Source organism: Macaca fascicularis, chromosome 1 (genome assembly GCF_037993035.2).
Source record: "Macaca fascicularis isolate 582-1 chromosome 1, T2T-MFA8v1.1".
Taxonomy (NCBI): domain Eukaryota; kingdom Metazoa; phylum Chordata; class Mammalia; order Primates; family Cercopithecidae; genus Macaca; species Macaca fascicularis.
In genome coordinates, this window is record NC_088375.1 from 100,050,247 (window position 1) to 100,064,053 (window position 13,807).

At 46.5% G+C, this 13,807-nt stretch overlaps 1 protein-coding gene and 1 long non-coding RNA gene across 4 annotated transcripts in view; one reads left to right on the plus strand and one right to left on the minus strand.

The window, feature by feature from the left end:
* Nucleotides 1-13,807, plus strand: part of F11R (F11 receptor) — a 40,183-nt gene that overhangs the window by 12,215 nt on the left and 14,161 nt on the right. Inside the window, exons 2-3 of one of the 2 annotated variants that reach the window (XM_074039148.1) lie at nucleotides 4,932-5,005; nucleotides 5,218-5,695. In XM_074039148.1, coding sequence (XP_073895249.1) covers nucleotides 5,632-5,695 — 64 coding nt within the window. In that variant the 5' untranslated portion in view covers nucleotides 4,932-5,005; nucleotides 5,218-5,631. Of the gene's footprint in view, nucleotides 1-4,931; nucleotides 5,006-5,217; nucleotides 5,696-13,807 lie in introns of those variants that run through there. The other variant, XM_074039146.1, reaches the window with a different exon arrangement.
* On the minus strand, nucleotides 1,360-5,456 carry LOC135970548 (uncharacterized). 2 transcript variants are annotated; one of them, XR_010586265.2, is made up of 2 exons: nucleotides 5,309-5,456; nucleotides 1,360-1,920 (listed from the first exon to the last, which is right to left on the minus strand). It is a non-coding gene; the product is annotated as an uncharacterized lncRNA (long non-coding RNA). The 2 variants fall into 2 exon arrangements; XR_012434510.1 differs by lacking the exon at nucleotides 5,309-5,456 and adding an exon at nucleotides 4,870-5,246.

The following is a 13,807-nucleotide window of genomic DNA, read 5'->3' on the forward strand; positions in this document are numbered from 1 at the left end:
GTGATTCTCCTGCCTCAGCCTCCAAAGTACCTGGGACTACAGGCGTCCGCCACCATGCCTGGCTAAGTTTTGTATTTTTAGTAGAGACAGGGGTTTCACCATATTGGCCAGGCTGGTCTCGAACTCCTGATGTTGTGATTCGCCCGCCTCGGCCTCCCAAAGTGCTGGGGTTACAGGCGTGAGCCACCGCGGCCTGGCCTCTAACACAATTCTCTAGTGTATATCCTTTTTTTTTTTTTTTTGAGACAAATTGTCACTCTGTAACCCAGGCTGGAGTGTAGTGGTGCTATCTCTGCTTACTGTAACCTCCATCTCCCGGGTTCAAGTGATTCTTGTGCCTCAGCCTCCCGAGTAGCTGAGATTACAGGCGTGAGCTACCACGCCCAGCTAATTATATATTTTTAGTAGAGAGGGGGTTTCACCTTGTTGGTCAGGCTGGTCTTGAATTCAGGTGATCCGCTTGGCCTGGCCTCCCAAAGTGCTGCGATTATAGGTGTGAACCACTGAGCCCAGCCACTAGTGTGTACCTTCAGTCTCCACTTCTCCCTACTCTCTAGATTTCCTAAACTTCCTTTTCCCTCTGCACTCTTAGCTAATGAGTTTACCTCTGAAGAAATCAAAGAAATTGCCATTATCTTCTCACCAACAAATCTACAAGCTGTACCACATGCTTCTCTTGTTATGATAGGTGGTTTTCTCTGCTTTAACCCTCAGCTTGAGCTCAGGATGCCATCTCTTCTCTCCTCTATTACTTGATACCACAGCTGTTCTTCCCCCACCCGCTTTTTGAGAGAAGGTCTTGCTTTGTCACCCAGGCTGGAATGCAGTGGAGGCTCACTGCAACCTCCACCTCCCAGGCTCCCACCTCAACCTCTGGAGTAGCTGGGACCACAGGCACTGCCATGCCCAGCTAATTTTTTAATTTTTATTTTTTTTGTAGAGACAGGGGTCTCTCTCTGTTGCCCAGGCTGGTCTAGAACTCCTGGGCTCAAGTGATACACCTGTCTTGGCCTCCCAAAGCACTGGGATTATAGGCATGAGCCACTGCGCCTAGCCTCTCTTTTCCACACATGATTAATTTCTTGCTCTTTACTGGATCATTGCTATTAACATACAAGCATTTCCATTTAAACAAAATACCTACTCTGCATTTATTCAACATGTCTTACAGCTGTTGCTCCTTTTCTCTGCTGGCCTTCTCTGCAAAATTTCTATTGAACTGTCTATAGTCACAGTCTACTTTTTTGTGTGTGGGGCTGTTGAATAATTCCTTCCATAATTTTCTACTTTGCAGACAAACTCATCAGTCTGTAGTTTACAAATCTGCTTTTTTGAAAGACTATAGAAAACAAATGTCAATGACAACGAAATTGTAACATTTATTATACATTTAAGCAACTTTATGGGAAAAAGAATCTGATGAACATCAAATTACTTGCATGCTCTAAAATACCTTCATGCTTTGTAAATGTATACACAGATGTTTTATATAGTATTAACTGAGGTGCACACGATTTGTATTTACTTTTTTCATTTTAGTTATTAACATTATTTCATGTATACTTGTCCATTATTAATATTTTCAAAACAGAAAATATAAAATTGAACAGAGATAAACAAAAAAGGTACTTTGGTTAAGAAAGAAATGCGGCTGGGCGCGGTGGCTTACACCTGTAATCCCAACACTTTGGGAGGCCGAGTCGGGTGGATCACCTGAGGTCGGGAGTTCGAGACCAGCTTGACCAACATGGAGAAACCCCCTCTACTAAAAATACAAAATTAGCAGGGCATGGTTGCCTATAATCCCAGCTACTTGGGAGGCTGAGGCAGGAGAATCGCTTGAACCCGGGAGGCGGGGATTGCAGTGAGCCAAGATTGCGCCATTTCATTCCAGCCTGGGCAACAAGAGGAAAACTCCATCTAAAAAAAAAAAAAAAAAAAAAAAAGCGTAAGTATAGGATGTGGGAGACCCAATTTAATAGTATTTCAGGTAAAAATAAAAGGTTTACCCATTTTAGTATACTGTAAATTGAATATAACTCAATAGTGTAACATGGCTATTATTATATTTGTGAATGCATGCTTTTTAAATTTATTTATATTTATTTTTATATTTTTAAGAGGCAGCATCTTTCTTGTTCCTTTGCCCAGGCAGGAGTACAGTGGTGCAATCAGAGCTTACTGCAGGTTCGAACTCCTGGGCACAAGTGATTCTCTTGTCTCAGCCTCCAGAGTAGAGGATTACAGGTTACACCACCATACCCAGCTAATTTTTTATTTAAAAAAATTTTTAAATTTAATTTTCTGGCTGGGCATGGTGGTTCACGCCTATAATCCCGGCACTTTGGAAGGCTGAGGTGGGAGGATCACTTGAGCTCAGGAGTTCAAGACTAGCCTGGGCTATACAGCAAGACATCGTGTATACAAAACAAAACAACAAACAAACAAAAACAAAAAAGAAAAGAAAGAAAGAAAGGGAGGAAGGAAAAGAAAGAAAAAAAAATAGCAGGATGTGGCAACGCCTGTGGTCCCATCTACTCAGGAGACTGTGGTGGGAGAATTGCTTGAGCCCAGGAGGTGGAGGCTTCTGCGAGCCATGATTGCACCACTGCACTCTAGCCTGGGCAACAGAGCAAGACCCTGTTTCAAAAATAAAATAAATAAATAAAGGCCGGGCACGGTGGCTTATGCCTGTAATCCCAGCACTTTGGGAGGCTGAGGTGGGAGAATCACTTGAGCTTAGGAGTTCAAGACTAGCCTGGGCTATACAGCAAGACATCGTGTATACAAAACAAAACAAAAAACAAAAATGAAAGAAAAGAAAGAAAGGAAGGAAGGCAGGAAAGAAGGAAAAGAAAGAAAAAAAAATAGCAGGATGTGGCAATGCCTGTGGTCCCATCTACTCAGGAGACTGAGGTGGGAGGATTGCTTGAGCCCAGGAGGTGGAGGTTTCTGCAAGCCATGATTGCACCGCTGCACTCTAGCCTGGGCAACAGAGCAAGAGCCTGTTTCAAAAATAAAATAAATAAATAAAGGCTGGGCACGGTGGCTCATGCCTGTAATCCCAGCAGTCTGGGAGGCTGAGGCGGGCGGATCAACTGAGGTCGGGAGTTTGAGACCAGCCTGACCAATATGGAGAAACCCTGTCTCTACTAAAAATACAGAATTAGCCGGGCGTAGTGGCACATGCCTGTAATCCCAGCTACTAGGGAGGCTGAGGCAGGAGAATTGCTTGAACCTGGGAGGTGGAGGTTGCAGTGAGCCAAGATCGTGCCGTTGCACTTCAGCCTGAGCAACAAGAGCGAAACTCCGTCTCAAAAATAAATAAGTAAATAATAAAATAAAATAAAATAAAATAAAATAAAATGTCTTAGATGCAGAGTCTTTTCCCTATGTTGCCCTGGTTGGTTTCAAACTCCTGGCCTTAAGTGATCCTCTCCTTCTGCCTCAGCCTCCTGAGTAACTGGGATTACAGGCACATATCACAGAGCCCAGCTGTCAGTGTATATACCTTTCTCCAAGACTTTAAATTTCTTTCTTTCTTTCTTTTTTTTTTGAGATGGAGTTTTGCTCTTGATGCCCAGGCTGGAGTGCAATAGCACGATTTCAGCTCATGCAACCTCCGCCTCCCAGGTACAAGTGATTTTCCTGTCTCAGCCTCCCAAGAGCTTGGATTACAGGCATGTGCACCACGCCCGGCTAATTTTTTTGTATTTAGTAGAGACAGGTTTCACCATGTTAGTCAGACTGACCTCAGATGATCCACTCGCCTGGGCCTCCCAAAGTGCTGGGATTACAGGCGTGCTCCATGCACCCGGCCAAGACTATTAAGCACCCAGTAGGTGGTTTACATTGAATGGAACCAGAAGCAGAACTTTGGCCAAAGAGATGGGGACAAAGGAATGAGAGCAAAGGTGAAAAAGGCAAAATGTCAAACAATATCATTCTTTTGGATAAAAATGTGGTCTTTTCACTTGCAATGAGGTAATGCTAAGGAAGTTTTTTTCCACAGTCTGCATATACTTAGTACAGTTAAAATTAAATCATCGTAAAATAGAAACTACAACTAGCAAAGGTGTTGAGCATGAATGTCAGTTAAAAATGATGTAACATGGCCGGGCGCGGTGGCTCAAGCCTGTAATCCCAGCACTTTGGGAGGCCGAGACGGGCGGATCACGAGGTCGGGAGATCGAGACCATCCTGGTTAACACGGTGAAACCCCGTCTCTACTAAAAAATACAAAAAACTAGCCGGGCGAGGTGGCGGGCACCTGTAGTCCCAGCTACTCGGGAGGCTGAGGCAGGAGAATGGCGTGAACCCGGGAGGCGGAGCTTGCAGTGAGCTGAGATCCGGCCACTGCACTCCAGCCTGGGTGACAGAGGGAGACTCCGTCTCAAAAAAAAAAAAAAAAAAAAAAAGATGTAACAATATAAATATTAACAAAGTTTGAGTATCAACATCTTCTATAGAAAAAAGGCGGCTTAGTCAGCACACAACTATTAGTCACAGTGAGAAAACAAATAATTCTGAAATGTAGGGACCTGTTCACAGATCAAATATGTGTAAAGGACATATCCACAGTCACCCAAAGATGTTTATAGAGCCTGTTCAGCTCAGTTTGTATCATCTGGGTGTGTTTTGTGTACATCTGTTTAACTTTCTTCTTGAGATAACGTCATTCCGCTTTTCTCAAATCGTATTATTGTGGGTTTAAAAAATTTTTTGTTGTTGTTTGTTTTTTGAGACAAGGGCTGGCTCTATCGCCCAGGCTGTAGTTCAATGGCGCGATCTAGGCTCACTGCAACTACCGCCTCCGGGCTCAAGTCATCCTCCCACCTCCGCCTCCCAAGTAGCTGGGACTATACTGACCAGGCTCCCATTTTCCAATTGAGTGCTCCCTTTCCCTTGTTTTTTCCCTTTCTTCCTCCCAGCGCAGCTCATCTCTCAAAGCCTGTGAATGCTGCCGGTGGGGTGGACAGAGGAACAGTTTGGAGATGGTGTCAAGGTAACATTCCATTTCTCTCCCGGTCTTCTCCCCCGCCCTCCCATGTTAATATGTGATTTTCACTTGCCAAGAGGCAGGCCCAAAGTTTCTGCAGCACCAAACTGCAGGTGCAGTTGCACCAAGCAACTTACATTCAAACAAACGCAAAATCACAAACCAAGCCCGTCTCCATAAATCCCACACCACGAATGCCTTCCCTACTTCCTCCTTAGAGGTACTTCTCAGCCCTCCAGCTCCTACTGAGAACCCAGTCAATCAGGAAGTCCCTACTTCAGGAACACCAACCAATCAGGGGGCCGTCACCTGCTGAAGGTGCGGCATTCGTCTCCTGACGCGACAGTCTCCTGGGCCAATCAGAGGCAGCTCAGGTGGGGAAAGGCGCAGTGCGCCGAGGCGGGGAGTGGCGGCAGGGTAACACCTGGCGGAGGTGACTCGCTCTGAAGAGCGGCGGTTCCTTACTCCAATCGGAACGCGCCGGGGTGGGGAGCTGGCCAATAAGCCGCGGAGGGCGGGGCCAGGCGGGGCTCCACCTGGCGGCTGGCTCTCAGTCCTAGCGCTGAAGTCTGCGGAGCTGTGTCTGTTCCCAGGAGCCCGTCGGCGGCTGTTGTACCGGGAGCCTGATCGCGATGGGGACAAAGGCGCAAGCCGACAGGAAACTGTTGCACCTCTTCATATTGGCGATCCTGTTGTGTAAGTTCCCGGAGTTTCGGGAGGAATCGGCCGGTCGGGTCGGAGGTTGGAGGAAGCCTCTCCCCACGCCCCTAGCCCGCGGGAGGGGAGGAGCTCAGAAACCTTCCTACCTCGCTCTCCTAATTCTCTTTTCCACCCCTGGCTGGTCCCTCTTTCACCACTCTCACAGCTGGGTGAGTGGCTGGCTCCCCTCCCCCACACTGGTGAGTTGTGACCGTACCCCTCACGCTGCACACACCAGAGGTACACTCCTCGTCCTCACTGCAGAGGGCCGTCAGGCCAAAGACCCTTCCACACTCATCTACCCAGCGCGCGCTCCACACGCCCCTGGGAAGGGCTAGCCTGCCCCTCCAACGCGCACCCACGAACCCCGCTGCGCAACCGGGAGCCTTGGCTCCTTAAGGGTCCTCGGAGAAAATCGAATGGCAGTGGTCTAGGGTGGAAGTCTCTTTCCCTAGCTTTTGCTGAAGGAGTCTCTGGCTCTTCTGAATCTTTGGATTGCGGCCATTGCTCTGGGAAAATGTCTGGGTGCACAGTCTAAAGAGGAAATGCAATAGAAACCTGAAATTTCTCTAAGCGCAGCAGAGGTTCCAGCGAAGTTCCTTTCTGGAATAACTACCTCAGGAGTCCTTAATACGTGTTGTTGACTCTTCCCAGGGGGAGAGTGTATCTGTTGGTTGGCTTGATTCTCATCAGAGCCAGAGCTCTGCCCTCCCACTGGCTGTGTATGAGAGTTTTTGTTTCCTTTGTAAACTCCCTTTCCTGAGGAACAATGAGGCTCACTTGCTAGGGCATGCCTCTGTCTCTAGATGTGTTTGTGTGGGGCTGAGCGTGTCGTCGGTTGGTTTGTGCGTTAGTCAACCTGTGGCATCACCTGTGTGTTTATCTGTCTGATTCTTGAGTGTGCGTGTCCTTGTGTGGGTAGTTGTGCCAGTATGTGTTCTACATGAGTCTCCCCTCACCCCCAAGGTTCTTTTTTTAGAAAGTGTTAAATAAATGAATGATTACAATCAGTACTGGTGTCTGTAGATTCCCTGCCCTTAGATGAATTGACTGCTCATTTGTACCTTATCACAACATAAACCCTTGGGGGAGATTGGACCAGAGGCATATCTCGTCCTCTTTGTATTTTACTGATAAGGAAACAGGTCCAAGAGGGGAAATGACTTCCAAGTTGACAATAGAGTTAGGGGTGGAACCTGGGAATGGAACCAAACCCTCTCGACTTGCTTTTCCTTTTTCCATTTTTGGATCCAGCATCTCAGGCACCCTGTAGCACAAGATCTGTTTGGGATACTGCTTCAGAATCTACTCTCTGTCTTACCTTTAAACTTACTTGCCTACTAGCTTCTTCATTCATGTCTCCCCCGCCTCCTTTTTTTTTTTTGCCTAGGCTGGAGTGCGATGGCGCCATCTTGGCTCACCGGCAACCTCCGCCTTCCAGGTTTAAGCAATTCTCCTGCCTCAGCCTCCGGAGTAGCTGGGATTACAGGCATGCACCATCACGCCCGGCTAATTTTTTTGTGTTTACTAGAGACGGGGTTTCACCATGTTGGTCGGGATGGTCTTGAACTCCTGGTCTCAGGTGATCCACCAGCCTCGGCCTCCCAAAGTGTTGGGATTACAGGTGTGAGCCACCGCACCTGGCCATGTCTCCCTTTTATTCTACTCTTCGATTTCCCTTTTCTTTATTTTCCCTTTTTTCCCTACCCCTTGCCTATTTTACTTCGGCTTGTATTTTAGAACTGCTAGTGACAACCATAGTTAATTTTTGGTTATGTGGTTCTGGCACTAAAGGTTTTTCCAACCTTTGTACTGTGCCAGTATTTTTCCCCTAAGCCCAGAAGTTTCTTCTGGGTGAGTGACTGTATTTGTAACAGTTTTTGTCTATGACAGTATTTGTCAGGCTTAAAAGTTTCCTGGAGCTGCTTCCTCCCTATCCTTTGCCACTGCTTCCTTTCTTTTTTCTTCTTCTAATTTCCTATATTATTTATGATAATCCTAAAATAATCATATACTGGCATTGGAAGGGTTGTGATAGCACCATTTTGAGCTTGGAGGTGTCTTCAGGGAACCAAGCCACAGTAGTGCAGAGGGAACCTGAGATGATGTCGCATTAGCCTGTTAGGACAGTGGGTCCTGGGAAGTGACATGTCCAGGGAATGGAGGAACTGACCTTGTAACTTTTAAATCAGGCTAGATCTGGGGTGGGGTTGGGGGAGGGGAGTCATTTGGTTAGTGCAAATGAGGATGGAAATGGGAGCCGGGCCGCCACACCTGCGTTCTAGCTTGGCTTTCTCTCTGCCCTGTTTGTGATCTTAGGCAGTAGCTCAGTCTTTTCATCTGTAAAATAGGAGTAATACTTGTCCCACCCTTGTCATGAGTGTGGTATCACCACTGAGGAGTTCCGGGTGGGCAGGGCAGAATTGCCCTGCATCTGGGTCATTCTCTGAGTCCCGGTGTTTCCTACTGATGTTTCTGACTCAAGCCCTTCTAGCTTTGCCCTTTCAGGGGCAGGCATACCTCAAAACTGTAGACTGGTGAGTTACTCCTCCTTTCCTCTACTTCTACTCCCAGGAGTGAATTGTTCCCTCCAAATTAGAAAATGGTGACTGGCACTTCCTAGTTCTACCTGAAATTAGGAAAAGAGTGGCAGTGGAATTCCAGTGCCCTTTAGTCTTTGCCTTCTGGCTCTCGACCACTTTTTTTTTTTTTTTTTTTTTTTTGAGACAGAGGCTCATTCTGTTACCCAGGCTGGAGTGCAGTAGCATGATCTTGGCTCACTGCAACCTCCACCTCCTGGATTCAATTGGTTCTCCTGCCTTAGCCTCCCCAGCAGCTGGGACTACAGGCAGGCACCACCATGCCTGGCGAATTTTTTGTATTTTTAGTAGAGATGGGGTTTCACCATGTTGGCCAGGCTGATCTTGAACTCCTGACTTCAAGTGATCCTCTTGCGTAGGCCTTCCAAAGTGCTGGGATTACAGGCGTGAACCCCTGCACCCGGCCACTCCAAACCACTTTTACCTCACGATGTTGCTCTTCAGTTCCTTTGTGATCATGGCTTGTGGAGTCTCCAGCCCAGTTCTGATTCAAGATAGAGCTACTGTGATTTTTTAAAAAAATATTTATTTAGAAGAGGTTAATTGACACGGTGTTATAATTAAAATGATATCAAAGCGGTGGGGTATCTCATTCCCACATTGCTGCTGTTCACCCCAAACCCCAATAGTTTCTTTTTTTTGAGCCGGAGTCTAGCTCTGTCACCCAGGCTGGAGAGCAGTGGTGCATCTCAGCTTACTGCAAGCTCCGCCTCCCGAGTTCATGCCATTCTCCTGCCTCAGCCTACCAAGAAGCTGGGACTACAGGTGCCTGCCACCATGCCTGGCTAATTTTTTGTATTTTTAGTAGAGATGGGGTTTCACCGTGTTAGCCAGGGTGGTCTCGATCTCCCAGCCTCGTGATCCGCCCACCTCGGCCTCCCAAAGTGCTGGGATTACAGGCGTGAGCCACCGCGCCCGGCCCCTGAACCCCAATAGTTTCTTATGTTTCTTTTCAGTGTTCCATTTTACAGATACAAGTATATATAAATAAAACTTGTTTTTTCTCCCCTTTCTGACACAAAAAGAGGCATACTACATATATTCTACATCTTGCTTATATGTATATATATCATGGGGTTTCGTTTTGTTGTTGTTGTTTTTTGAAACAGGGTCTCACTCTGTTGCCCAGGCTGGAGTACAGTGGCATGATTATAGCTCACTGCAGCCTTTTTTTTTTTTGAGACAAAGTCTTGCTGTGTTGCCCAGGGAGGAGTGCAGTGGCGCGATCTTGTCTCACTGCAAGCTCTGCCTCCCAGGTTCAAGTGATTGTCCTGCCTCAGCCTCCTGAGTAGCTGGGACTACAAGCGTGCACCACCAGGCCTGGCTAATTTTTGTATTTTTAGTACAGATGGGGTTTCACCATTTGGCCAAGCTGGTCTTGAATTCCTGACTTCAAGTGATCCACCTTCCTTGGCCTCCCACAAGTGCTGGGATTACAGTCATGAGCCACCGTGCCTGGCCTCATTGCAGCCTTGACCTCCTGGGTTCAAGCAATCCTCCAGTCTTAGCCTCCTGAATAGTTGAGGCTATAGGCAAGCGTGAGTGGTAAGCCATACCTGGCTAATTTTTAATTTTTTTTTTTTTTTTTTGAGACGGAGTCTCGCTCTGTAGCCCAGGCTGGAGTGCAGTGGCCGGATCTCAGCTCACTGCAAGCTCCGCCTCCTGGGTTCACGCCATTCTCTGGCCTCAGCCTCCCGAGTAGCTGGGACTACAGGCGCCCGCCACCTCGCCCGGCTATTTTTTTGTATTTCTTAGTAGAGATGGGGTTTCACCGTGTTAGCCAGGATGGTCTCAATCTCCTGACCTCGTGATCCGCCCATCTCGGCCTCCCAAAGTGCTGGGATTACAGGCTTGAGCCACCGCGCCCGGCCAATTTTTAATTTTTTTAGTATAGACAGGGTCTCACTATGTTGTACAGGCTGGTCTTGAATTCTTGGCTTCAAGGGATCCTTTTGCCTCAGCCTTTCAAAATGCTGAATGACAGGTATGAGTCACCACACCTGGCCCATATTGGTTTCTAGGGATTGTGGCCTTGGCTGTTAGGATACATCCCACCCCCTCCAAGTCAGCTGAGTTCAATGTGCACTTGTTCTATGGACACATAAATGGGCAACACACATTTCCACCACACCCAAAAATAGATTTAAATGCTATGCACATTTTATGTGATAGGAATAATGAGACTTGTTTATCACATCTGTTAGGTTTGACTAGAGACCCTGGGGATCTCTAAACTCAAACCAATTTCTGTTTCAGAGATTCAGGAAAGACCTGGATGACCTTGCGTCCAACGTAATTGAGGATGAGGTTTCACTATTGTGTGAGGGTTGTGGAAAGCAGTATGAGTGAACACATACTGTGAGAGTAGACGCACGCTGGGGTTTTCCTGGCATTGAAAACCCAGAGTTCATCTGCCTGGACTCCCTGATAAGCAGGGTTTCTGTCTAAAGTCCAGCTGCGTCATTTGTTTCACAATGTAGGGGTGGAACAGGAGGAAGCAGCTGGCTGGCAGGAAGTGGATGCCGGGCCCCTGAAGTAAGTCCTGGGTAGGCAGGCTCAACCTTCCTTTGCACTGGGAAGATGGGGTGGCTGGGGAGCTGAACAGGTAGAACCGGAAATTCTGCAGAGCGGGCAGGAGGGAGCCAGGGAGTGAAAGCGCTCCTGTCTTACCCTGCCATTACCACTTTCTGCTATCCTCAGAGGGCCCGAGCCAGCTGATTGACATCACTGAAAGTGCAGCCAAGGATGGCTGTTTAGACATAGCCCACCTGTTGTTGGCCTCACAGAGCCTTCCTCTTGCCCACGCATTCCTTAACTGTTCTACCGCAACCCCTGGAAAGGCCCTGTCAGCTGTGAAACTTCCCTGGCGCAGTGGAGCTTCTTGATCTTTACGGGGAGGCCAACTCTTATGAGAGTTACTTCAGACTCTGCAGGCTGACTGGTGGGGAGGAAGGGGAAAACCAGGGTGGAGGTCCAGGTTCTAATTATATTGCAATGTGAAATTCACTTGTTAATCCAGCAAACATTGGTGTTTACTATATTCTGAGCACTGTGCTAGAGATTAGGGGGAAAACATGAAGTTAAACTGGGTATGCTATAGCTGGTGGGGTGAGGAAGCCCTGACTCATCTTTCATATTGCAGGGCTCTGGCTCCCTGGCAACTGGAGGGTCTTGTGAGTCTCATATGTCCAGAGGGAAGATTGGATGAATTATTAGAGAAAACCAGAGATACTGGCTGTTTTCCCTCTTTTCCCCCCTCCTCTTCTTTTTTCTTCTTCTTTTTTAAATGAACAACAAACACCAGGGCCTACTTGAGTTGTAGAGGATGGGAGGAGGGTAAGGATAGAAAAACTACCTTTTGGGTACTATGCTTATTAGCAGGGTAATGAAATAATCTTTACACCAAACCTCCATGACATGTAGTTCATCTGTATAACACACCTGCACATGTACCCCTGAGCATAAAATTAAAGTTCAAAATAAATAAATTGGCTGGGCGCGGTGGCTCACGCCTGTAATCCCAGAACTTTGGGAGGCTGAGGTGGGTGGATCACCTGAGGTCAGGAGTTCCAGACCAGCCTGGCCAACATGGTGAAACCCCATTTCTACCAAAAATACAAAAATTAGCTGGGCGTGGTGGTAGGTGCCTATAATTCTAGTTACTCAGGAGGCTGAGGCAGGAGAATTGCTTGAACCCAGGAGGTGGAGGTTCCAGTGAGCCAAGATCACGCCATTGCACTCCACCCTGAGCGACAAGAGCAAAAACTCTGTCTCAAAATAAATAAATAAATAGATAAATAAATAAATTCAAACTCAACACTCAAGCAACTCAAAGAAAATTCTTTTTTTCTTTTATTTTTATAGAGATCAGAGCCTCTCTCTTTTTAAAATTTCTTTTATTTTTATGTTGTATTTCTTCTTTTATTTTTTGTTATTGATATCCCTGAGACATAGAGATTGGATCTTTCTATGTTGCTCAGGCTGGTCTTGAACTCCTGGGCTCAAGTGATTCTCCCACCTTGGCCTTCCAAAGTGCTGGGATTGTAAGCATAAGCTGCTGCACTGCACCTGGCCAGAAAATTCTAATAATTAACAGGATATCTAGAAAAAAACTAAAGGTTTCTTAGTAAAGTAGTGGAAGGAAGTAGGTCCTTTTCTGTTATGGGTCTGACCTGACCCTCCATGTACAAGAGATGGTTGTTGGTGGGTTCTGTTAAGAGTCTGGACGCCTCTGCCTTCTGTGACCATTTTCTCACCTCAGCAGTGCTTTGGTGCAGTTCATGGAGCACCTCCTCTGTGCAAAGTGTAGTGCTGGGAGCTGGGGAAGGATACAAGCAGAACTCAAGAAACTGCAGACACATATTGACTAGGTAGAGTACAGAGCAGCGTGTGCCACGGGCTGTCAACAAAGTACAGAATGTTTTGGGAGCATAGAGGAGAAGAGAGTAACTTTTTAAAAAGATAAGTTTTTTCTTTTTGTTAAAAAAAGTGATACACGCTCAATGTAGAAAAATAGGAAAATGCAAAGGACTATGGAGAAAATAAAATCACATGTAATTCTATTATCTAGAGATAAACACTTATTACTGGTGTTTCATGCTAGTCTTTTTGAATTAATGTGTGATATATGTCTATATTTCCTACAAAATATACTTTTTTTTTTTTTTTTGAGATGGAATCTCGCTCTGTTACTCAGGTTGGAGTGCAGTGAGTGGCACAATCTTGGCTCACTGCAACCTCCACCTCCTGGGCTCCAGCAATTCTCTGCCTCAGCCTCCTAAGTAGCTGGGATTATAGGCGCCCGCCACCACACCTGGCTAATTTTTTTGTATTTTTAGTAGAGATGGGGTTTCACCATCTTGGCCAGGCTGTTCCTGAACTCCTGACCACCTGCCTTGGCCTCCCAAAGTGTTAGGATTACAGGTGTGAGCCACCACACCTGACCCAAAATATACTTTAAATAAGGTCCTTTCTATAATATTCCTAAAGTATGGCTATATCATAATTTACTTATTCATCTTTTGTTGGGCATTTAGATTTCTCTTTTTTCTTTGCTATACTAAATAACATTAAATTGGCTGGGCATGGTGGTTCATGCCTGTAATCCTAGCACCTTGGGAGGCTGAGGCAGACGGATTACTTGAAGCCGATCACTTGAGGATCACTGGCCAATGTGATAAAACCCCGTGTCTATCAAAAGTATAAAAATTAGCTGGGCATACCATGCCCAGTGTGTGCCTGTAATCTCAGCTACTTGGGAGGCTGAGGCAGGAGAATCTCTTGAACCTGGGAGACGGAGGTTGCCGTGAGCCATGATCGCACCACTGCACTCCAGCCTGGGCAACAGAGCAAGACTCTGTTTCCAAAAAAACAAACAATAAAACTTAAATAACGTTAAATTATTCTTGTACATGGATCCTTTTTTTTTTTTTTTTTTTTTTTAAGACGGAGTCCCACTCTGTCGCCCAGGCTGGAGTGCAGTGGCATAATCTCAACTCACTGCAACCTC